This window comes from Pteropus alecto, unplaced genomic scaffold, assembly GCF_000325575.1.
Source record: "Pteropus alecto unplaced genomic scaffold, ASM32557v1 scaffold8, whole genome shotgun sequence".
Taxonomy (NCBI): Eukaryota; Metazoa; Chordata; class Mammalia; order Chiroptera; family Pteropodidae; genus Pteropus; species Pteropus alecto.
Window position 1 is genome coordinate 21,518,786 of NW_006494609.1, and position 25,684 is coordinate 21,544,469.

Here is a 25,684-nt window from a genome sequence, read left to right on the forward strand (position 1 = left end):
GCTGAGCACCGAGGCACCCCGCCCTCTGTCCTCACAGCACTCATCACCTGGTCTATTACCTCTAACCGCCCGGCTCTCCCTGCTGGAAGCTAACGGGACAGCGGCTGGGTAACTGTCTTGTTGGCATCTATGCCAGCAGCAGCCTGGCCCGTAGGAGATGCCCAATAAACATCTGCTGAACAAATGGGCTGGGCTGGTAGGCGGAGAAAAGTTAGCGAACTCACTGCCCAAGTCACACACGGTAAGTGGCGTCAGGACGTGAGCCCCGGCCGGGGACTCTGGGCCCCTCCACTAAACCGCCTCTCACTAGAACCAAACCCCCACTTTGCAGGAAAACGGAGGCTCAGAGAACGTGAGGAACCAAACGACCAGGGGCAGAGCGGGGTCTGGAACGCCAGCTCTGTCTGCCCATCCTGTCTCTCCAGGACGCCTGGCAGGAAGGCCCCTCGGGGCCCAGAAGCAGCGCCAGAAACCTGGACGGGACGGGGCAACAGGAAGCCGAGGCCCTGCCGCCAGCTTCTTCCCCTGGCTACTTCCCTTCCCAAAGAGAGATGGCGCCTGGCTTGTATTTCCAGCTCCCAAAGACCAGGAGGGAGCTTTGCTAAGTCAAAGATGTAGAGTTTGAGTCACATTTCAAATAAGCAAATAAAAAAGTAAAGTACTCATTTAGAAGAAACTCTTAAAGGTGACAGGACATTTGCAAATGGGATTTAAGTTTTAAAAGTCTCTCCTGACCTGCCTTCCTCAAAAGAGATGCTAAAGCTCTGGTTTACACGTCGCCTGAGTTTTCATCTTTACTCCATGTTTGTAAGGAAGTTCGTTCTTAGCGAGTAAGGATGGGGGATAGGAAGTCAGTTACCATGGAGACAGATTGGGACCCGTGCCACGGACCCTGTGTTCTCTCAGTGTGCTGAAAGCAGGCTGTCCACGTGGTAGTCTCTGCACGGCTACTCCCCCTACGGTGTGCCCCCCGCTCAGTCATCGGCACGGCCCTAATTTATTAGAGGCATTTGCTTCTGCCCCACCACCATCGTGTTCAGTGAGGCGGGGCTTTGTTTTGCCCACGCTGTGCTCTCAGAGCCTAGGGGAGAACCTACCACAGAGGACATGCTGTGACTTTACTAACCTCTTGGGAGAGGGCCACCCCCCTCACCCAGGACGTGGCTGAGGTAGAGCCTGGGCGCTGGGAACCAGAGAGGCATCTAAACCTGGCTGTGGGAGGGCCGCTCCCAGGAAAGCGGGGCTTGATTCTGTGCGGGAATCCGCTGAGCTGGGAGGGGCGAGGTCACGGGGCAGAGGGCATTCCGGGCACAGAAAAGCATGGACAAGAGTGGAAAGTGGAACTACATATTGTCCTGTCTGGATGGAAGTGGCGAGAGAAGCAGGGCCCAAATCGTAACAGGGCTGGAATGTTAAGTGCAAAGTGAGAGCTTTATCCTGATGATGATGGGTAATAATATTCATAATAATAGTGGATAATAAGGTGTGAGGGGGGAACGAGCAGAGATCTGTGCTTTACAGAGAGGGCTGGCTGGCGGTGGGCTTGAAGGGGCTGCCCAAACGGATGCCAGTGACTGGGCACCACCAGCGCTGCCTGGCCCTCAAAAGAGCAGCAGAACCCATGATGTGCCTGTAGGTTCAAGCAGTTGAATCGGGTCCTTTTAAGGAATGAAGAGAGAGAAATAAAGTGCCCTGAAAATTATAACGATGGTGACATCCAAGGTCTCATCTAATCCTATTTTATGGACAGACCTGTTGACTCATGGCTACTAAACAGAGGTGCCAGAACTCGAACCCAGGTCTACCTTCCAAGATCATGTTTCTCCAAGAACACCAGGATGCCTCTATGCCCACAAGAAAAATGATTAAAAAAAAATCTGAATGGAAGCAACTTGAGTGCCCATCAACAGACGGTTGGATAAAGAAGTTATGGTTCATATATACAATGGACTATTACTCAGCCATAAAAATGAAATCCTACCATTTGCAATGACATGGATGGACCCAGAGGGTGTTATGCTGAGTGAAATAAGTCAGACTTAGAGAAAGACAAATACCACGTGATTTCACTTATATGTAGAATATAAGGAACGAAAGAAACAAATGAAATGAAAACAGACACAGATACAGAGGACAATCTGGTGACAGCCAGAAGGGAGGGGGCTTGGGAGGCTGGGAGAAAGAAGTGAAGGGTTGAAGAGGTACAAATTAGTAGTTAAAAAAGTCTCAGGGACATAGAGCACCGCATAGGGAATATAGTCAATAGTATTGTAATGGCTGTGTGTACAGCCGGAGGGGAGACAGACTAACTGGGGGGATTGTTTCATAAATCGTATAAATGTCTAACTAACGTACTGCATACGTGAAACTAATTTTAAAAAATCTAATATTTTTCTAACATATTCTCGGTATTCATTTGGGATGAAGTTCAAGACCTCAGAAGTTTTAATTCAAGAATTTTCGGAATGAAATATTTTGGCCTGTGAAATAGCTGCTTAAAAAACCCAGATTGGGAGGGAATTGTGTAATCAGTGAGTCTTTTCTCTGTGAGGAAAGAGAAAGATACGCCTGTCTGGGCAAACTGACTGTCCTTGGAGAGACACTGCAGTGCAGAGGCACTGCTCTGTCATGAGCTGAGGATGGAGATCGTAATTGGTAAACAAGTCCAGTAAACCAGATCATGACACTCAATAACGAAAAACATTCACCAGACCCGTCAGATTCAGCTGTGGTCAGAGGACGTGATGTCCGTGGCTGCTTATCTAAAAGGCAGACAAGTGTTTTCTCCTTACCCCATGTACTCGAGGTCAGAGAAGATAAAGGTCTTGTTGATGTCAAAGCCACAGGCGATGATGTCCTTGGCGTTCTCCACGGCGTAGCCATAGGCCTGGTCCAGGGTCAGGTCCTTCCACAGGTACTTCTCGTCATCCGTCATTTGGATGACCAAGGGCACGTTAAACACATCCTGCAGCCACCTAAGCGACACAGGGGAGAAGGATGACATCTCATTCTTCCTGCAGAAAACCTCCGGTTTGTGTCTGAAAACACAGTTCCTACTAACAATGTGTCAAAACTTCCTTGTCTACAAAATGTCGTGATCTTATCGGGCCGTGAACTTGATTACTGACGAGAGCTACCACCGTGAATTAGCCCAGAGCACCCTGCGTGTCAGCTCTAGGCTGGCTGTTTTACATATTCGTCTGCAGCCTTCAATGCTTTCCCCTGGCAGGTAGTATAGTCTCATCTTGCAGATGTGGAAACTAAGGTTTGGAGAATTAACTGTCCGGCGGTCACAGGGGCGGGAAAAAGAAGATGTGAAATAGGCCTGGCTGACCTCTCCACATCACCCATGCTCCTCTAAAGTGACACCAGGAACAAACCAAGTGAACAGAGGCCACAAAGGTGCCGATTCCCTGATACTTTGGTTGTTCAGCAGATGTGAGCTAGTCCTGTCTGGTCAGTTCTAGGCGTGGTTTACAACGAACATTTCCGACTCGCTAGTAACAGTGAGAGAAGTCGTACGATGCCATACTTACTTTGTGAAAATAAACGGGATGAGGTGACCCAAATGCATGGCTTCGGAAGAGGGGCCCCTGCCCGTGTACAGGTAAAATGGCTTCTTGTTTTCGTAGGCATCAAGAACTTGGTTCATATCCCTAAAGGAAAAAGGAGAAAAGGAAATAGTGTGATTTTTCTGAAGGAAGAAACAAGGCACTAATGCTCATTTGGAAATGTTGGGACGACATGGATGATAACTGGTTGTCATCCTTGGTGCGTACGTTATAAAATGACAGGGCACGTTGCCTGAAACGGTTCTCCCTGTGATCGTTTTCAAGACGTGAGGCTTGGAGTAACGTGTTTAAAGGTGGATATGGCTGGGTAGCCACTGAAACTTTTGGAATCAACACTGATACACCATCTGCTTTACACTGTCCTGGGGGTGACACCAGGCCGACACTGTACAATCCTTGTACAGGATCACCCAGCCCTGAGACGGGGCAGCCAGGCGGAGGAAACAGCAGGGTTCCACACAGTCCTGGCTTAGAGAGGGGAGTATGAAATGCACCCCGGGGGTTTAGAGGTCAGGCCCCAGCTGAACAGCTGATTTGGGCTCCCTGACCAGACAGGACCAGATGAAGACATCTGGGAATCATTCTGGAATCACCTGCCCTCCCCCAGGCCTGGGGTCCACAGACAGTGCACAGAGGAACCTTCCTGGCTGTGCATCAGACCTGGCCGCTGTCTCTGCACCGCACCTGCCTGGGCCCTTACCAGAGATTCTGATGCACGGGGTCTGGGGTGATGTCTGGAAATCTGTATTTTTAAAAAGCTTCCCCAGTGACTGTGACATGTGGCAGGGTGTGAAACCACCACTGCGGGGTGTGACTGCTCCTTGTTTCTGGGCGAACTGTCCCAAAATAAAGAGAAACAGCCACCTTTCCGGAGGTCTGGGTAGGAGAATCCCCTCAACGGGACTCTTCAAGCACCCTCCCCTTCTGCCCAAATCAGGGTTACCTGCGCTCACCTCTGCGCTGACAGGGACCTGGGCATCCTGTTTCTTAGTTTTGATTCCACCCCCGTAATAAAAACTTAACCTTGGAGGAAAAGGAATCCGTCTTCGGCTTTCACAACTAACCATATTGAACTTGTGTGAGCTTATAGATGACAAAAAGCCCAGCTGCCCCTCCCCCCCCCAGCCGCTCTCAGTGTCTTTGTAGGAAGCCTGTGCGGGCCTGGGGGCGGGGCACTCAGGGGGGCGGGGACTGGACTGGGACTTAACCAGCCCCCCTTCCTCCACCCCCATCCTGGTCTGAGCTCAGCCCTGTGAGGATTGGCTTCCGGCGTGTGAGGGAGCCCAGCTCGGTCTCCCTCATTGTTTGCCGCTGGACAGTGTGTGCTGTATCTCATCTAATCCCCCACGGAGAACCTTGAAAACATGCGCAGGGAAAGAAGCCAGGCAAACATGTATGATTCTATTTATATAAAATGTGCAGAAGAAGCAAATTCATAGACAGAGAAAGCAGATCAGTGGTTGCCAGCAGTGGTGGAGGAGAGGGAGGAATGGGGGGAGACTGCTAATGGATAGGGGTTCTTTTTGGGGTGATGAAAATGTTCAGAAATTTGTGGTGAGGTTTGTACAACCTTGTGAATATACTAAAAACCACTGAAGTAGGGGTTCTTTTAGGGGTGATGAAAATGTTCTGAAATTTTAGTGAGGTTTGTACAACCTTGTGAATGTACTAAAAACCACTGAATTGTATACTTGAAAAATGTGAATTAAATCTCATTAAGGAAAAAAGCTTCGATTATGCTCTGCCCAGAAAGAGGGCTGAGCAGGGCCTGGCATTCTCTGCACGCAGAATCTGCAGTGCTTGGGCAGACCGCCGACTTGTGACCCGCATGTGCTCTCCCGTAACTGTGGGGTGGGAGCAGAACAGAACCAGCCCACCTCGGACCATAAATCCCTCGGACCATAAAGCCTCCACAGTGGGCCAGCTCCAGCCCGAGGTGACCTGAGGGTGGGAGGGGCAGAGACCCTTTTGGAATCTGTTTTCTGATGTTATCTGCATGGTGTTTATGGTCTAGGGCGGAGCTATTCTGCTCCATGTACTCTGTCAGTTTCTCTTGATATTACTTGTGAGCAAGCCAGTACAATAGCAGGAAGAGGGTATGTAACCTCAGGGAGCCCTCTGCTTATCGCGTGGGAAACGCTGAACTTGGACGTGGGGGCCCCTTTGTTTCTGAGCTATTTTATAATTTACAGCATGTACTCTGGCATGAGTCTCATCTGCTATGAACGTAACCTTTGCCTTACGAAGTGGGCAGTTTACAGAGGAAGAAACCAAGGGCCGGAGGGTGCAGGGACGGGCGTGATCCCACAGCCAGTAACAGCCGGGGCAGAGGTGGATGCTGACTTCTGGTAACTGGCTCTGCTTCCCCCCAGCGCCGGGGAGAGCCCCCTAGTATTTTCGTGAGTTGAAGGAGGGGGATGAGTGGCCCTGGGCGGGGAGCCCCTGACCTGTGTGAGAAGAAGACCCCTCTGCGCAGAAAGCGGTGAGGCCTCTGGCCCGTGGCTCTCTCTATCCGGTTTATCAGCTCCTTGTCAATTTTGCTGCTTCCGAACCGGACTGGAAAACAATTGGAAGAAAGAGGAGATGACTGTCTTAGGTGGTGGGAGGTCTAGGGATTGAGTGTCACCGACACAAGGGGGAACAACTAGTGATCCCTGTGCCACCTTAATGCACCGACCCCCTTCGGGTCACCTGCTCAGGTCTTTTCCCCGAACGCAAAGTCGGTGTCTTTTGTATTAACAAGGCACCAACAAAACAAAAAACAAATTATGGAGTAAAAGCCTGTTTTGTCTGGGATTGGATTGTGATGGGAAACGTCCAGGAGGTAGTCTAGCTAGCATCCTTCACACACACACACTCACACACATTCGCACACACACTCACACTCACACAGGTGCTTACTGCTTAAGGTATAACTTATATACACCGACAACTACACTTTTTAATGTCCTTTAAGTGCGGAACTGGATTAACACCTGTCCTCAAGCGAGTTTTCCCTCGCTGACAGTCTATACTTAAGTCATGGAAAATGGCTGTGACTCAGATAAGAACATTTCAGTTCCGTTTCTTCTTTGGTGATTAGCGATGACCTGAGAGTAAGGGCTTCCTCGAGCAGGAAGCTCCTTGAGGAAGGGCTTGGCAATGATGTGCGCCCTGTGAGCGGTCACCCTCCTTAAGCTGACTCTCAGCTGTTTACCTCCACAATCAGTTTCACTAGAGGAGAAACGTAGTCTACGACTGACTTGTCACCACTAAGTATGACAGTTTAAGTGACCGCAAAGATGCCCATTTGAACAGACCTTTCCCAAGTTTGGAACTGCACAAAAAAGAGGAGAGTTCGACTAAGCCGTCTACTATCGGTCATTATTTTGCAGTAAGGTTTATGTTGCTACTTTACTTAAAAATCATCGTTTAGAAATGTAATGTGCCACCAAAAGATTTTAGGATCTATTTTCCTCTTGGCATTGAAGCTTGACTGGATTTACAATGACTTTGATATCAAAAAATATCAAAGGAGTCAACTCCATGGACTCACTTCTAAAAGTCTGGGCTTCCCCCAGGACGTACCAATGAGCTTGTCATAGTCAATGCCTTTTGCACTGCTCGTCTGTACCGTCCATGGGTCCACGAAGTCCTCTCCGGCTTCTGTGGCATCTGGACCACCATCGCCCCTCGGTGCTGGGTTCCCTGGAGGGCAGTCGGCCTTGTAATCCTCCCCCACGGCAGCTTTGTAGCTCATTTTTAATGACAACAGCATCTGTACTGCAGAATCGATTTCATCCTGAACGCAGGAAACAGGGTGAAGGGTGAACATATTAACATGGCTGCCATGTGCTGAATGTTACTGCTGCTATGCGGCAGGCCTTATGGTAAATACTTTCACACACGTTGGTTATTCTCAATCGCAAACCTACCAGGCAGGCATCACCGTCCTGTCCTTTTCCAGCTGAAGAATCTTGTGACTCAGGGAGGTGAAGGAGGTTGCCCATGGGCACACCGGAAGTCATGGGCCTGAATGTATTTTAGTTTTATCTGTTGTTCTAATGCTATGGCTTACCACCAAACACTACGGGATAAATACAGTGACACAAAATAAACACTGTTGTTTATGACACAGTGACTAAGCGAGAGTTCTCAAACAGCACTGGCGCCAGAGACCACGCGTGACAAGCTCCCTACTCGACTACACTGAGCCTGCACTGAACTTGCTGCTGCGTTCCACACAGGTTGAGATGAATACTCACATAAACGCAGACAACCACGCCACCGAGGAGAGTAACCAACTCAAACAGACATCATGAAAACAGATAAAGGCAAGGAAAAACTATGGGCTTTCACGTCAGAAATGGAGGAGGGATTCAGGGCAAACAGCTGCACTCCTGCATTTAGGAGTCTTACCAAACTGCCCGAAGTGTTTGCATATTTATTGTTTTAAAGTAAGCATAAGAAACACTAATGTAAACCGTATCCTCGGGAACTCCTGTAATCTATCAAAGACCTCCTCTTCCGGGAGCCCACATGAGGCACCCCGGAAGCCTGGCATTTAAAAGAGGCCAAATTAAGCAGATTAGTCACGCTGTGCTCTGAAGCTCTACTCCCTCCGGTAATTGGCCTGGCTGGACCAGATCACAAACGAAGAACATCCACAGTCCAGTGTGCTCGCCAAGCGAAATACAAACATGTCCATTTAGAATTTTTACACAACGTGCTATAAACTGGGCTTTCCGGTAGATGCCACGCCAACACCGCTCCACCAGGTATGGTACCTGGGCCACATAGGACTGTTCTTGCAAGGTGATTCTGCAGACACAGATTTGTGTTTCAAACTCTGAAGCGATCTGGAATTCATTTAAACACGTCAGAGTTGTGTAACCAGTAACCCCATGAATACACCTCACACAAGACAGGATGTCTATCCAGCTACGTAGCTACGTAGGGATGTCTTACTCACCTCACTTCTGCATCGCCTAGGCTCAGTGCTTGCAACAAAACAAACATTCAGCAAGCATGATCTATCCAATCACCTGAGGGAAGAATTACCCTGCTCTGAAGCACAGCGCAGTCAAGACGCTTTGATCACTGCCTGCGATGATGCTTCCTGCTCAAAATCATCTAACTGTGCCTGCAGTGAGGTGGCTCTGCACAAGTGAACATTTAACCAGTGGCCCTGCTCGAAGACGGTCTGGAGTCTTGAAGTAGACAAGCAGGCTCACGCTGTCTAGTCTGTGTACTCAGTGCAACGTGGACCAGAACACTAAAAACAGAATTGAAAACCTGATGCTCTGAGAAAAGCCAGACATAAAAGACTAAAATCCATGATTATATATTATATGAAGAGGTCAGGCTGGAGGCCTCCCTTGGGAGGGTAGAGGGAGTGACTGAAGGGGCCTGAGGGTGGCTTCCAGGTGCTGCTATGCTCTTCCTCCGTTTGGGTGCTGGTTACACAGGTGTGGATCTTTCTGTGACAATTCAGGGAGCTGTCTGCTGATGCTCCGTATTATGAATATGAATAAAATATATTCATTTTCTGAATGAATATTTCAATTTAAAAAGTTTACTTAAACGAAAAGGAGAAGGCTCTGCTTTCTCTCTTAACCCCATGACCCAGTCACTTCTTGAGTCCTGCTCGAGCTGTACACACCGTCAGCCACTGTTTCCTGTCAGAGTGCCCAGATTCTGACCGGTTCCCCAGGAGACTCCCTGCATCCGTGGGCAATTGTTTCTTGTAGCAGTGGGTCTCAATCCCGCAGCACACGGAGCAGAGGAGAACGCGGAGGACCACGGCCTAGAGAGGACGCGGAGATGCCGGGTGAAAGCCCAAGGCGCCCTCACTGACTGGTGTTTCAAAGTGGCTCAACTATCTCGTTTAAAGTGAATTTCGAAAACACCAGGTGCTTCTATTATAATACATTCCAGGGTCAGATAACTCTGAATGTCATCGTTTCACTCTGGTCTCATCGTCCAACCTCTGATCTCTCTTGTCGAGTGCCAGCTGACGAAGCATTCGTCAGAGACCACGCTTGGAAGTTACTCTAAATCCTGTTAAGTATTGCTTGTTTGCTAAAATAATGAACATGACCTGAGTCACTAAGAATTACTAATAAAAATATTTACTAAATGTTATTCAAATTTAATGTTAAATGGACAAAACTATCATTGTCGAATTCCCAGAATGGGTTTATAGAGTAAATAATCAACACCTGGGTCCTTATTTTAGAGTTTTAGGTTCTTTTAAAACAACATCTCACCCACCAGGCCCTAGCCGGTGTGTAAACCTCTTCCTGTGAATAATCAACTCTCCTTTTTGGCATGGCTTTCTTTCAGGACTCTTTTTTTTTTTTTTAATGTAATGGTTTATTTGGGGTCCAAAGAGTTGAAATAAACTACTAGGGTGAGTGTGAGGACCTAGGAAGAGATTTTTGAAAAGAAGGCAACAGGGGTTGGAGGTGATGGCTGAGGAGGTCACGGAGATGGAGCTGCCAGGCGACCCCGGGGCGCAGGCATCCCAGAACGAAAGGGAGTGCTTTTGTGCCAGCTGATGACGCAGACTGCGTGGATTACACTTCTGAGACCCACTGCAACGACGGCAAAGGGACCTTCGAATAAGGGGGAATCCCGCGAGGACAAAGGAGACAGGAAGAGGACGCCACCAACGAGATTTCAGGAGCTGGAAAGCTGAGGGGTGACTGGTAACAGGCTGAGCACGTGGGAACAAATGCTCGGGTGTCGTGGAAGTACTGGGCAGCGACTGGACCTACGCTGCTGTGGAATCCCCAGTAGGTTTGGGCATTAGCAGCTCCAGGTACTTAGAGAAGTGAGGGGGAAAGTGGGTTATAAAAGCAGAACACTGGTTGAAAGTTTAAAGAGCAGTTATTCGGCTCTCTACTCCAGGCTCCCCGCCCAGCTGAGTGAGTGCCACCCCATCCCCCATCCAGAGGTTTAGTGTCTCTAGAGAAGAGTTGAAAGTGTCCAGCCCGGGGGCACTCTGCACAGGGGGATAGTGCACTGAGAACACAAAGGGTCACACAGCCCAGCAAGTCTGCCCCACTCAACCGCACGACGCTGGCAGCCAGACCTGTACCCTCCTCCGGGCACCACACTGGAGAAGCCCCCTCTGGGACTTTACTAACCTTGAGGAAGAGATCTAAAGACCCCGACACTGCAGATTTCCCAGCAAAATGGTGCAGTCTGGCCATTGTCCAGGGAAGGGAAACCAACACTGATAAGCTCCTCCCACACGCGCAGAGCTCCCAACTAGCTTTCTGTGCTGCCCTCTAAAACATGAGTGGGCAGCCAAGTGCCACCGAACACCTGAAGATTGCCTCTACTACGAAAGGCAGAAGGAAAAAGGTTAACTTGGACGAAATCCAGTTTATAAAAGGGGCAAAGAACATCAGGAAAACGATCAAGCTCTCAGAGATAAAAGGATGCTGTACCTACAAAATAAGAACCGGGTGATATGAAGAAAGGAAGTCAGAGATCAAATGAACTCTCGGAAATTAAAAATGATAGGATAACTGATAACCATAGCAGAGGTAGAAGTCAAGGAAATATACCTGAAAGAACCAGAAGAAAAATAAATAACGAAAAAATGAAACAATAAGATCAGAGGACCAGTCTGTCAATTTAAAAAATCTGTAAACAGGGAACACAGAAGAGATGAAAGAAATAATATAATTTCTGAGAATTAAAGGTCGTGGATTTCTAGTTTGAAAGGAGCACTGAGCACTCATCCCAAGAAATTTCAAAACACTGGAACAGAGAGAAGACCCAGCGGACGTCCAGAGGGGAACACAAAGGCAGGGCATCCGGCTTGTCACAGCGAGCCTGGGAGCGAGGGCTGCAGAACACTGGGGGCAGGTCACCTCCGCTTCAGGATTCTATATCTAGCCTAGTTGCCAAATATCAGGGAAAATAAAGATAACCTTCAGACCTCGCAAAATCCTCCCAAATTACCTCCTTGGCAATGATTTTTTCAGAAACCACTGAAGGGTGTGGTCTGCTAAAGGAGTACACGGAGGAGCAGGACACGGGCTCGGGAGACGGGGACGCAGAGGCGGGCGGGGCCCGGGCAGGGGGGCAGAGAAGGTCCTGGGACAGGCGGCGTGGGAGGTGGGGCACCGGTCCAGAGCGAAGCAGGTGGAAGGTCCCAGGCGAGACCTCGTCCAGACAAACGCACAGACTGGGTGATGTGAGCCCCTCCTGGGGGAAAGCTTGGAGAGCCATTGTCATTGGTACATAAAAAGGCCAAACAAAAAGAAATTAAGATAAATACGGACTCCAGAAAAACGAAAATTGGGCAGGAAAAGAAAGCACTCATACTATACTCAATGGGTCAAGTGTCAGTAGTGTTCACATGGTCACAATAACTTCAACACTCATATGGACAGGACAAAGGTGACAGGTATCAGGAGACTGGAGGGGCGGGAAGTGTTTATGAAAGTGCCTCACCTTCCACAGGAAAAGCCTCGAATTTGAGAATCAACAAGGAACAATATAGTAAGAGTAATTTTTAGAGATCTAGGGGTAGATATCAAGAGTCAGCTAAAAGAACTGAAAACAGCTGTTTCTGGGAGCAGGACACAGGGAGGGGTGGTGTGGACGGCGGTGGCATTTCCGTGGTTTTTCTTTCGACCCCAAACATCAGTAACGTGGACAAGGGAGAAAACAAACGTAAGATTACGGCCTAGATGTGTCAGTTACTAGGGCAGTCCGCTTCGGGGTGACACTACCCGACAGACGCGGCAGGGTGCAGGGACGCGCACGTGGCGACCCCAGTGCGACCACACACCTTCAACGCCTTCCCGGCCTTGAGGGCTCTCACGCGCTCCCCCTGAGCGGCTATGCTGTTGAACAGCTCCAGCGAGGACGCACAGCCCTGCTCGAGCTTGGGCACGTCCGCCATCTTCCAGGACCTAGGCTTCCGGCTGGGTGTTGGAAGAGGTGCTCAGTGGTTCAGACCAACTGTGGGAGAGAAGAGAGAGGGAGAGAGAGGTTAACAAACCACTGCAGCCAATTTTTCTTCCCTGCATCTAGTCCTTTTTTCCCAAAAGGTTGGAGGTGAGTTATAATAAAAAACATGGATCGAGCAACATTAATAAAAATAAAAGCAGAAATTTGGGGCCATAAAAAAGGGGAAAAGAGGAATGACACAAGTCAAAGATGAGGACTAAAGAACTGCTCGGATTTACAGGCTTAAGGACTGCAAAGGAGGCCCCTGCAAACCAAGGCCAAGTGCGCGTCTGCTCATGTGCCCCTGTGCCTCGTCCGGGGCCTGGGGCATAGGAGGTGCGTTAATAACTCTTAGGTTCACCACGACTAAACACAATTGGCAAATTGCTATTTACTCTTTCACTGCGTTGGGGATGAATTTCTAGTTGTTTGCTGCTATAACCAACAGAGCGCTTAACAAAGGGCTTCCTCGGCTGGCCAGCTGCTCTGTCCCCAGACAAGCAAGGTCTGGGGTGTAGGCGGGGCCTTACCCATCTGGGTTGCAAAAGAGGTAGGAACTATATACAGCCTGTCCATGGAACAGACTCCCTTATTTATCTGTTTATTTACTTACTTACTTTCTCATTACAGCAGAAGAGTAGCTTTATTAGAAGCAATGGTACACTTCACGTACTATGTAGAAGTGGGACTGAGCAAGAGAAGCGTGGCTCAAAGGCCATGCTTCCTTATTTAACTGCAACCCTTTGACAGGTACCTACCTGTACCTTCTATTAGTCAATATTTGCTATTAACCTTGAAGAGGGGGCACAGGGCAGGCCACCTGATGCTGCCTCGGGGCAAAGTCTGGCCACAACTGGTCCCCTCTTGGGTCAGTCACTTCCCCTTTCTGAGTGTCAGCTTCCCCATCTGTAAAGAGATGCCATCAGGAACCTACCTCAAGGGCTGTTATGAGAAATGAGAAAGAGCGACATGGTAGCATTTTGTAAACTGTAAAGCAAGAAATAGACCCATTACGAGTATTGGTGATGATTCTAGAGCTGGCTGAAGTCCAGTTCCACCTAGAACTGGCTGCCACACCTCGAATGAGACGACAGTGACAATGTCGTAGCGTCAATTCCGTACCTGGAATTGCTCAAAGCATCTTATACGTATCAATTCACTTAAGCCTTACCGAAATCCTGTGAGATAGATTTGTTAGCTCCATTTCACAGATGAGTAAATCGAGACACAGACAGGTTTAAAAACTTGCCCAAGATAACACAGCGAGTGGTAGAGATGGGATGTAAACTCGAGCAGTTTGACCGTAGAGCCTACACTCTCAATCATTATCCTCTGGGTTGCTTAACTGTAATAAGCCTCAGCCTCTCAACAGTAAAGTGGGAATAACCATAACAACACTAACTTGCAGGACTGGTGAATGGATTAAGTGCAATAAGGCAGGTAAGTTAACAGTCTAGCGAGGCATCAGCCCCAAGTTAGAAGTTTAATGAATGACTATTTTGTTTCTTTCTGTTTAAAATTTTTTTCTAGTACTTCCATGAACCAAACATGCAAATTGAGAGCTAATTTATTTTTATTTATCCACTTTAAATATTTGTTTAAAAAGCATGTAAATTTCAAAAAAAAAACAAAAAACAAAAAACAAAAAACAAAAAAACCAAAAAACAAAAAAGGGGAAAAACATGTATTTTTAAATATCAAAATCCCATGCGCACGTGCACGCGCAAAAAAACAAAACAAAAACCAAAAAACAAAAAAAACCACACACACACAAAAAACCACCAAGAAAACAATGCCAAAAAAACCATTCTTTACACAAGGCAAAGAAACCATAATACTGAAACTAGGACAGTACAGCTGCCAGTTTCTCTCCCTTCCTTGCTGGGAACCACCTCGATTCCCAGAAAGAGAAGTTTGGTGAAATCACTTAGATGATAAGTTCAGCTTAGGGAAGCTGGTCAAAAAAAAAAAAAAGTATGTGGAAGAACGTTCTGACTAGCACTGGAGAGGAAGAACACTCGGGCCCATATCAAATGACGCTTAAAGTTATGAAAATTCTGGCCACAAATGATCAAGTATCATGTCCGGATACTTTACACATGATCCTGAATTTCCCAACTTTCAAAGCTAGATGTTACAGTTTAATAAGTTCTCACTTAACGTCATAGGTAGGTTCTGCGAAACGACGCATGACAAAGCCAATTTTACCATAGGGTAATTGATATAAACAAGGGTGAAGTTCCTATAGCATCTCACCAACATTATCAGTAAGGTTCTGAAGTCTGTGAGTAAGGCCGAAATCAAGTACAGATCAATATTACCCTTAAAAATTCCTAGGGAAAATGCCAGGTAGAATGACTGGGTGACGCCTGGACAGCCAATCTCCCCCTGCGAGGGAGCAGATAACTATAGATGATCGACCAGACAAACTGGGCCTGCATTTGGGGTCCATGTTGTGGGGAAAAACATGTATTTTTAAATATCAAAATCCCATTGAAGAGGCACATGGGAACCAATTCTAACTGAGGGAACAGATGAGGTCTCTTTGTGATCACATGCAGACGTTCGCTGAGTGAGAATCACCCATGCTATAAATTGTGTGTGTGTGTGTGTGCGCACGTGCACGCGCATGCATGATGCAACTTGAGTGAGTACGCCAGCAATGATCAGAGACAAGGAGAACAGAACTATCACTTCTCTTACTTCATGAACTCATCCATTTATCTACTTTTCTCCTATCTAGGCAACATCCTCCTTTATTTGTTAACTTTTAGAATTAAGTGTAACTTCAGAGGTTTTTTAACCCAGAGTTCAGAACCTCCGGAATGATAGCCCTAGTTTGAAAGCAATTGACATGTCCCTGGTTCTAAGCAGAGTATCCAGGTTTCATAACTTTTTCAAAGGAGTCTGACATGCCAAAAGGCTAAGGACCATGGTCTTAAGTGTCGACGGCATAAACTGAAAATGGATTCCCTTGAATCTCTGTCAAGGAAAGCTGCTGTATCTATTTAACAAATACTATAATCTAAAAGAAATGCAGCTATAATCTGTGAATTCATCTATCATCTCCTCTGGAAAAAAAATACTGGGAACGTGAAGACCCAAATGGCATACTCCCCAGCAGATCACAGCACACCTTAAAGAGAAAGCTACAGGCTATTAAAAATTAACTCTCATTTCCTCTTTTTAAAGAACTTGAACCTTATGCTCATTTTGAAAGGTTTCATTGTTCTGGGGGAACAAAAGAGGCACATGAAATCGGGTTTTGGGATGAAAGAAGAATTAAAGAATTGTACAACAGAATGTGACAATGACCTTGGCTGTACTAAAATCACTTCGCAGATAAGATCAGGATATACCAGATTCTGCAATTCAGGGGAAGGATGGCATTAAGATAGCCAATTTTGGAGCAGCTGGGAACAGCTGGGAAGGTGACCCAGGAGTTTCTGGGTGCCTGGAATACCACCAGGAGATGCAATACCATCCTTCACATCCTGGCCCCAGAGTGTGGGTGACAATGGCCTTGGACTGTCAAGTTCTCAGAGGACAAGACGAAGACTTCTTTAGAGTAAGGAGTTCTTGAATATTTCCAACCTTGGACCAGATTATGTTCACGTTTTCTTTTGTAAACGCTGAGAGGAAAGGTTATTTTCCCCTCCGAGTAATAAAATGACCATTACCTTAAAAGGCAAAAAAGATATTAATTGATATGAGCCAGCCATAATTAAGATACTGTTGAGCATCACAATTAGCATGCTAATGTTTGGATGCTGACTCTTTAAGGAAGTTTTGTCCGTGAAAAATATGACAGCCAACATGAAGGTGCTGAAAGTCAACCTATGAATCCAGTCAGGCAACTGCTCACCCAGTATCTCTAATTCCTACGGAAGCATTAAATCACCTGAACTTTGGGTTAGTGGCATGAAATGAAAGGTACAAGACCTTAATTCTAAGAGAGACAACTCCTCATTCTCTAAACCAAGGTAAGAGGCTGGTAAAAATCCTAATAAGCTCCAAGCCTAACAAAAGATTGGCAATACATACCTGGGCTGTGGGAGACCCTTCAGAGATGGCCACTGGAGTAGCTGAGACTGCCCTGTGCAGCAAGGATCTCCTTTTATAGTCTTTTCCCTTTTTCTTTCAGTTTCCTTTTAAATAAAGGTTCTTCTCTTTTCTTTCTGTTTACGCTACCCTTCAGCTATTTGCAGTAGGGGTTTCTTAGAAATCGCCCAGTTTCTCACAAACACTTAAGCCTTTTCCCAACATCCCTAATGAGACGGTCCAATCAGGGGAGGGTTGGATGAGGGGGGCCAGTGGAGACCAATGAAACTGTATTGTGGATCGAACTATTAGCTGGTCATTGCATCAGCCACTCCATATCCCAGGTTGGCCTCCATATGACCTCCCCGACCTCTTCCTGTTCCACACCCTAGGCATCAGTATGAGCAACAGCGCCAGTACAGCCGTGGGAGCGGAAAGGCGGGCTGTAAATTTCTGCGGCTATTGTGTACCGAGGGGGCGCGGCGCAGTGGACAGATCAGGAATTCTGGGGTCAGGCAGACCTGGATTTCAATTCCAGCTTGGGCATTTTCTTATTTCAAGACCTTGAGCAAATCAGATTACCTCTCTGCTTCATCCTCGGTTTCCTCATCTGTGAGATGGGAATAAAGGAGCCTAACTTTACCGCAGAGGAAACTAAGTGCGTGCTATAGGCAAAGCTCCTAGGCAGACACTCGAGGAAAGGGAAGAGGTGGGAGACGATGAAAGGCCGGCGCCGGCGGGAGGGGGCGATAGGTGGGGTCGGCCGCGCGCGGAGGATGAGTGCGAGGAGCCGGGTGCAGCCTCCGCCTCCCTCTCGGCGTCAGAACCCGGCAGGCAGTGAGCCGGGCTCTGAGAAGGATACTGGGAATCCCGGAGCGAAGGTGGCACCGGGAGGGTCCGGTCACCGGGCACCGCCCCTCTCCGTCCCCCATCCCCTCACTCACCCGCCCATGTGGGCCTGTCAGCTCTGCCGGCTGGCCTCCCGGGCGTCTGTGGAAACGCCGTCCGGCTGGAGCAACTTCCGGCTCGGGTGCGGCCTCATTGGCTGTGCGCACGGGACGGGACGGAGGCCACTGCTGATTGGTTGGCGGCCCCAGCGCCGGCGGAACGCGACTGGGAGGCGGAGTGCACGTCGGACTTGCTCGGGCAGGACGGAGCGCTTCCGGTGCGTGCGGTGAGCGGAGGGCCTGGGGCGGGAGTGGGCTGGCATCCGCAGCGGCCCGAGCCTTCCGCGCCCCTCAGCGCGGGCCTTTCACCGCCGCTCGCCTGTCCTTGGTCTCCGGTTCCTTCCGAACGCGCCGTGCCCTGGACCATCCTAACCTCTCGCTCTTGACAGCTCTGGCTAACTCCTGTTCATCCTTCAAACCCCATCTCTGGTCGTACCTTGTTTGTTGCCTTCCTTAGTCTGTGGCCCCCGGCGTAGGACCCGTGTTTTGTGTTTAATCTCTGCCCGCACCAGACCCAATGTAAAACTTGGCACAGAGTGAGTAATTAGGACATGTTTGTTGAATGAGAATATCCTATTTTCTTCTACTGCCTTAGTGCCCCCCTCGCACCAGATGCTGGGGATCAAACAGTGAACAAAACACAAAAAGTCCTGCCGTGGTGGAGCTGACACGCTAGTGACTCATCGCCACTCCCCCCTTCTGTAGCCTCATTTCTCCTATGACCTTACCTTCTAGCTGTACCTCTTCCTCTTAACTTAATCAGCCCCCTCTTTCCGTGAAAAACTTCCCTTTTTTTGCCCTTTTTACCTTAGAAACATAAAAGGTAGCACTTTCCCCCCTAAAATTTATATTGGCCCCAATGGCTCCCAATCTTCCGGTTTTTGCCTGTTTTTCTTGAGTCATCCTTGCCTCCTCTCTCATCCTCTATGATTAGATTTACTGGTTCAGGCTTCAGTGCTTCTCACCACCTCTGCTCCCTCACCTCCCCTGAGCATTACTCAGATGTCACTTTCTGTCTTAGGCCTGCTCGGCCTCCCTATGTGAAATTGCAACCCCAAGCCCACCACCACCCTGCCGTCCTCTCTGTTACTTTTCTCACTGGGATTTCTTACCACCTGACATCCCCTGTTTCACTTGATTATGATCTGTCCCCACAGGCATGTGAGGGACATGGTTTACTGTTGCTGGCTGTAGTGTTCCTGTGCCTAGTGTGGGGCTTGCGGAGTAGCCCATTCTCCATTTATGTTTGTTGAATGAGTAAATGCAATTTACATGAAACAAATAGTATCGGTCCACCCTCCTTTGTTCGTTTAGTTCTTGCCGCCTCGCCTTGTTAGGAAATGGGGCCGATGGGCCCCAACCCCACTTCTCTGATCTTTTGCCCTAGACCTGGTCTTTAATTTTGGCCATTGGCTTCTCCTGGGAATTGACCACTGTGGACCACTGGGTGGGTGGGAATCCATCCTAATGGTAGAGCACAGGCACTCTGGTGGTGGGAACCTTTGATAGGAAGGAATGGGATGCTGTGCACCAGAGTTGAGACAGGTGAGATGTCTGATCAGGGTGCGCCTCAGGACCAGGCTGAGTAGAGAGCAGAAATGCCAAATCATTCACAGTCCTCAGTTCCATTAGTTTATAGTTAGTCCATTACATTATATTAGTATTATTTAGATGACGGCTTTTGTTTGGATTAGGCTGCAGGTGGGAGTGGAATTTTTGGAGGAGGCGGATGACCTGGCTTGTTCGACAGTGGAGCTCTTCAAGTGTATGGTGCCCGTTGGGGAAAAGGCGGGCATGGGGTGCTTGATTCCAAGGGAGATGATACCCACTGCCTAGGGGAAGAGGTGGGTGGTAGACAGGCTCTCTGGAGTGGCTTAACAGGTGACCCCGAGGGGATCTTCTGGCGCTGGTCTGATCCCACATGCGGGAGGAGAAGCTGGGCCTTCTCAGCAGTTGGTCCTCACCTAAGCTTTCAGAGCTGCTGCACCCCGCCCTCTGCTGGCTGGGACGCGTCTGGCACCCTTGTTTTCCTCTTGACGGTACTGCACAGCGCAGAACTGAACTCCAGACTTACTACTTCTTTCTAGAAACTAGTTGGCAGCAATTTATCATGTGGGATGGTTGAGAATTTCAGGAAGAATTTTTTTAAAAAAGGGAAATTCACTGCTGTGCGAGTCTGTTTTTGGAGCGAAACAAGCAGATTTGGAGCATACCTTCAGAATTGGTGGACTGATGCCTCCGGTACCCCGATCTTGTGTCGTGGGTCTGTCTGTCCAACTGGCTTATAGTAGAGATGGGTTATCTGGGGGAAGAGCGTCCTAGGCAAAGCGAATAGAAGGTAAGGACTGGCACACGGGAGAGAGCGAGGGGGAGGGTGGCACGCTTTTTCTAGTTGGTGGGTTCCGGGTGTCTTTCCATTTCAGTTTCAGACCTAACCTCATTCCTGATGATGAGTATATGGCTAATAAACAATGCTACAGGGTCTCTTTATACATATATATTTGCAAACACACTAGTGTTTGTGTAGGACACGTTTTTAAAGTGGGGTTGTTGCAATAAAAAGTACATGTATTTAAATTTGTAACAGCTACTCCCTAAACTGACCTTCAGAAAGGCATCTTTAAAGTCTTGTGTCTTCCCGTGCAGTCATTGTGTCTGCATTTAGTCAGTTCTTTTATAGCTTTCAATAACGCTTTAGTTTTCTTCATATAGGTCTTGCTCGCCTATTTATTTACTTATTTATTCATGCATTTATTTATTTATTTACTTACTTACTTTATGTATGTATGTATGTATGTATGTATGTATAGTCTTGCTCGCCTATTTATTTATTTATTTATTCATTCATGCATTTATTTATGTATGTATGTATGTACGTATGTTAAATTTATTCCCAGATATTCCACAGTCTTCATTTTTAAAAATGACATCTAACTAATTATGCCTGGTGAATAGAAAAGCCCTCGTATTTTATGTGTTTAGTCTTATGGGTCTTTCCGTCTTAGATTTGCTAGGTGGCACATTTTGTGTTAACTCCATGTGGTGGTGAATATCCTTCCACGCATATTTTCTGATACCTGACTTCGTTTGGTTCTAGGTAGTTTCCTCTAGAAGGATAGCAAGAAACTGCGTCTTCAATGGCTTCGTTGGTGGCTTATGATGACTCAGACTCAGAGGCTGAGGTGGAACCTGTGGGAAGTTTTAATGCAGCCACCCAGATGAAAGACACTTCGGATGTGGTCAGACCTCGTGGGCAGGATTTCGCGTCGGGAGTCCTGGACGTGATGGAAGGAGGGACACTGCCCACAAAGCAAGCTGCTTGTGAAGACCCAGCCGGCCAGCGTCTCCCACTGGTTCGGCTCTGGAGAAGTGACCCACGATCTTGCCCCAGCCAGAGACTACAGTGGCCCAGGACGGAGCCTGAAGTCACCTTCCACTCAAGTGAGCCTCCTCGCCCTTCCCTGTGGACCAGCCACACCCCAGCTGGCCATGTGCCCCTGGCCGCCGCCCACTTTAAACAGGTCAAACTCTCCTGGGGAACTTATGACTCCCTTGAGCCACCTTTCTGTGCCCAAACCAAACCTGAACCCCCAGGTCAAAATGGCAGCTATCTTCAGAGGAAAAGGCGCGAGGACTGTGTTGTACCCTATACCCCAAAAAGGCTAAGACAGGGGCAGGCACTAAGCACAGAAACAGGTGGGAGTAAGGACACGGAGGCACAGGGTCCCCCTGTAGGGCGAGCCGCGGTCCCTCTCCGTGTGGCCCCCGGAGTGTCTGAGTTTATTCGGCCATATTTGGACACTGAATATAAAGAAACCGAGATTTCTAGGAAGGTGCTCTTTTACTTGCGAGGTCACAGGGGCCCCGTCAACTGCATTCAGTGGTGTCCAGTCCCTTCGAAGAGTCACATGCTCCTCTCAGCCTCTATGGATAAAACCTTCAAGGTAAGATTTGAGTGACACGGCTCTCTTCAGATGCCCTTAGGGATAAACTGCTGGGATGTTTTATTCTTTACGTCAGTGACGTGGTGGGTGGTTCCGGGCTGATCGTTTCTTTCGGGAATCTCTGTAATTTCCCAAAGGTGCATTGTTGCATTTGGGAGTGGGTTCTCAGTGGGCCACCCTGGATCGTTGGTCCGTTCTGCCTTGCGACTCACTGGCACTGCCTTGCCCAGGCCACCAGAGGATACTTGTCCTTATCCCTCGTGGGGGCTCCTAGGACGTCCAGACACTGAGGTCCAGGGTGGTTGAGGTTGCTGAGCGAGGGCAGTCAGGGAAAGAAAGCAGGCCTGGGGCCGAGCTGCAGGAACCGGGACATCCTCTGTGACCCCCACGGAGTGATGAGCGATGCCAGCTCGTGCCAGATGCTGTGCTGGATGCAGGGGAAGCAGAGGTAGACAGACCTGGCTCCTGGCTTCCGGGCGTGCATGGCGTGGTAGTGGAGAAGCACTCACAACCCTGGGCTCCGGGCCGTGAGGGTGGGACACACAAGTGCTCCAGGAACCCCGTGGGAGGGACAGCAGGCAGCCTGGGAGGGCCTGGTGCAGGTTTCCAGGAAAAGGGGAAGGTGCGCTCGGGGACGGGGACGGGGACGGGGAGCAATGGAAAGGCATTCTTGGCTTTAAGCGTGGGAGGCCTCGAGGGGCCCTGGGGGTGAGGGGCCCGAGGCTGGGGAAGTAGGCAGGGGCCAGGCCAGGGAGGACTGCAGGCGTCCTGTTGGGGACTTCCAGTTTACACAAACTTGTTTCGTCACTGCCGTTTATTTTAACTTATACTGAAGTAATGCAGGCTTGTGGTTAGTAAACCCCAAATACACAGGTGTCTAGTGTAGCAGGAGTGTCACACCTGCCTGTAACCTGTCTACAGCCCCTTCGGGCTGTACTCCGTGTCCCTCCTCACTGTCCTCAGCACCTGCAAAGCACTGATATGTAGTGGGGACCAAATGTGAGCTGAAGAAAAGCTTCCTGGGAAAAAATGGCTTTGGAGTTGGAGCACCGTGGCTCAGATTACAGCTTCGTGGCGGAGTAGATGGTCAACTGGGCTGAGCTGTCCCCCGCTCTGAGTCTGGCATGTCATCTGTAAAGGGCATAGTCACCTACAAAGCCCTTGGCACAGAGCCAGGTACCCCATTGATGCTCAATGCATGTCACTTCCTCCTCCTGTTTTCCTCGGGGTTCTGGAACCAACCCGCCTAGCATACTATGTTTGCAAGTTCTGTTTTGAGGTTTTTCCCTAGGGAGGCATTTTCTGACATGAAGAAAGGAAGCCCACATACAGTGACGTTTTGAAATGAGTTAAATCGATGGGTGTCATTGCTAAGTGGCCAGTGTGAGCCCTGAAGCGACTCGCCTGCGTTCTTTCTGACTGCTAGAGTGACGGGCGGCGGTGTCGCGTTCTGTCTTCAGTCCGATCTACACGCAGGTTTTGCTGCTCTTTCCGCCCCAGTGCCTGGTGCACCCAGTGTGCGTCGTAACCCCCTGGGGCTTCCCAGCTCTCCTCCCGAGCCCGCCCCCTGGAGGGCCATGTGGGGGCCTGCCCCTTGGTCAGGAGCCCATCTGGAGGGCTTCTGGAGGGCCATGTGGGGCCCGAGGCTGGTAGGCCCCAGACGCGGGCTGGAGTTAGAGTGATCTGGGCTCGGGGTCCCGCTTCACCCCAAACAACTTTGTGCCCTTGGGCAAGGCACCGAACCTCTCAGAGCCTGTTTCTTGCTCAATGGAGCAAGCTTTTGAGACCTATGGCTGGGGCTTCTCAGGTGGGACAAATGCCCGGGTGCCACGTGTCTGATGCCGGGCACGAGGTGGAGTCTTGTGGAGGGCAGCGTGGTTACAGGTGGGCACCTGAGGCGCGTGGGCAGCCCCTCTCTAGGCTCCGGAGGGATGGGGAGTCTGGCAGACATGGACAGCGTGGGCTTCAGGAGCAGGCGGGCTTGCGGGGAGGCGTTGAAGGACAGGCTGGGTTGCCGTGGGCAGAGATGGGGGAGGGATACAGGGGTGGCAGGTGTGCCTTGCTGGGTGCCTGCTGCCCATGGGGTTGTGTCTCTTGGTGGTGAGGGCAGGCCTGGGGGCCCGAACCTGCACCTGGGGTCAGTGAGATGCTCTGTGGGCCCTGCTTGGGACTCTTTGCCTGGCGGGGTTAGATTTTCTGAGCAGAGGCACTCCCATGATAGTTTTCAGAGAGCATCTGAGTGAAACTGTGGATTTGGGGAGTTGTGTTTTTCAGTCGTGTGGAGAGTATTTGTGGAGTAGACGAGAATGCTGAGCTCTGAGCACTGGGGGTGCTGAGAGGCTCTCATAGTGGGGACCCGGGAGCAGCCGACTAGCTGTGACACCTTGTGACCAGAAGAGGGTGCGCTTGGCCCAGCCTGGGAAGGCCGCTCAGGCACTCAGGCCGTGGAATGTTACCCTGCTCAGGGGATTCACTGAGCCCTAGCCCCGTGCTGTCTGCTGTGGGGCTGCCCTGTGCGGGGTGGGCACAGACGCAGTTGCTGTGCCTGCTGGTCCCAAGGAGATGGTGTGTGCTACTCCGCCTGGCGGCCTCCAGGGAGCCCGCCCACTGCACTGTCCGTCCGTCCGTCATGGCGAGGCTACCGGGGCAGAGCTCGGCTGCAGTAGCGGCTGCTGGGTCAGCGCCTCCGGACCCTCTTCTCACCACAGTGTCTTGAAAAGTGGGGCTCTGCCAAGCCGTGGGCTCAGGCAGCCGGGGTTCCTCAGCTTTAAGACATTTACGTTCTCAGCGGCAGAGTTATTCGGCAAATTGGTTTGGGGCAAACTGATTCTGAGCAACTTTTCAGTGTGAAGAATGCGCGGCAAGGGCTGGAGGAGCCCGGATAGGAAGACAGATTGGGGACCAGGCCTGGGCGGGGCCCTAAGGTTCACGTGTAGCCTGGTGGGCAGCTGGCAGCCGCATGCAGGGTGGTGTTCCTTTCCTTCCCTGTGTGAGAGGGTGGGCAGCGTGGTGGTCTTGGAGGGCCTCGTGTTATGGTATGACGTGGGGGGCCTGGGAGGCACGTGGACGCCGAGTCTGGAGTGGGGACAGGGCTGGGGGCGGGCGCCCTGGCTTGCTGCAGCCCAGTCGTGGTTGGAGAGCAGACGGCGGGGCAGTGGGCAGTGAGCTAGCAGCGGCGGGTGTGAGGGTGTCCGCCCAGACTCCGCGGTCTCTTCCCCGCGTGCCTTTCCCCACGTCTTTTGGTCAAAGTCGGCTGGAGTGCCTTCTTGCCCCCCATCGGAGCAGGAAGGAGGGAAGGGCTTGGGAGCTGGGGTCACAGAACCCCAGTTTGAATCGTCCCTCTGCCATCAGCAGATGGGCTGTGTGGTCTTGGGCAAGTTCTTTAACTTCCCTAAACCTTAACCAGTGTATGTAAAGTGGCGATAATCACACATGCCTTGCTGGGTTTTTGTGAAAAATAAGTGATGTTGGATGTGAATTACCTAGCGGTGCAGGGCACATAGTAGGCACTCACTGTGTGCTCCTGTTCTTGCTTTCCCGAGGAATTTTCTCCCTTCCTTTGCCGTGAGGTGGCCTCTCATTCCACCTGCATAGCCATGGAAGCGTATCTGCTACACCTTGTAGATTTTAGGCTACTTGATATGATTACTGTGCCGACCCATTTTTATATTCTCTGTAGCTCCTGGCATAAGGTTTTGTACATGTTAAATGATCAGTAAAGATTAAAAATTGGGGGAGGGGTGTGTGTGTTTATTTCCGGTTTTGGAGGATTGTCTTCTGAGTGCATAAATCCTATTTGCCACTAGGGGGCAGAGTAAGACTTAATATAAGCAGCTCGTTTAAGCTTCTAGAATGTGGAAGAATCCTTGATTCAAGGTAACATGACAGAAATACGATTTTTTTATTTTCTGATCAGGAGAAAAACAGCACAGTCCACCTGATTAATCTGAAGGGCGTGGAGTGCCAGCTCTTTCCTCTCCTGAAAATGCAGCTTTGGAATTCATGAATTTCAATTTGGTACATTACAGTGGAAAGATACTTATTTTAATATGTTCTAAATGTTCCGTGAGCTGTAAAATATGCTTATATTAGTTTTGAAAAATTTACGGCTCGAGAAATTAAGCAAAATAAAACAATGACTCATAATTCCGCACCGATGCTCTGTGTTTTCTTGCGATGACCCATCCTTCCTGCCCCCGTCTGCAGCCTGCGTCTGTTTTTCATAGCT

The 25,684-nt window shown here is 49.5% G+C and overlaps 2 protein-coding genes across 4 annotated transcripts in view; one reads left to right on the forward strand and one right to left on the reverse strand.

Annotated features, from left to right (window-relative positions):
* WARS (tryptophanyl-tRNA synthetase) overlaps window positions 1-17,464 on the reverse strand; it is a 26,541-nt gene extending 9,077 nt beyond the window's left edge. The window contains exons 1-7 of the mRNA XM_025042123.1: window positions 16,569-17,464; window positions 13,317-13,430; window positions 12,364-12,536; window positions 7,140-7,353; window positions 6,020-6,128; window positions 3,537-3,656; window positions 2,793-2,975 (exon numbers count right to left, since the gene is read on the reverse strand). Of these exons, the coding sequence (XP_024897891.1) occupies window positions 2,793-2,975; window positions 3,537-3,656; window positions 6,020-6,128; window positions 7,140-7,353; window positions 12,364-12,477 (740 nt within the window). The 5' untranslated portion in view covers window positions 12,478-12,536; window positions 13,317-13,430; window positions 16,569-17,464. The remainder of the gene's footprint in view (window positions 1-2,792; window positions 2,976-3,536; window positions 3,657-6,019; window positions 6,129-7,139; window positions 7,354-12,363; window positions 12,537-13,316; window positions 13,431-16,568) is intronic.
* A 48-nt stretch (window positions 17,465-17,512) lies between these two features.
* Window positions 17,513-25,684, forward strand: part of WDR25 (WD repeat domain 25) — a 123,869-nt gene continuing 115,697 nt past the window's right edge. Inside the window, exons 1-2 of one of the 3 annotated variants that reach the window (XM_006925579.3) lie at window positions 17,513-17,739; window positions 20,610-21,456. In XM_006925579.3, the coding sequence (XP_006925641.1) occupies window positions 20,650-21,456 (807 nt within the window). In that variant the 5' untranslated portion in view covers window positions 17,513-17,739; window positions 20,610-20,649. The other 2 variants (XM_006925580.3, XM_015599654.2) reach the window with 2 other exon arrangements.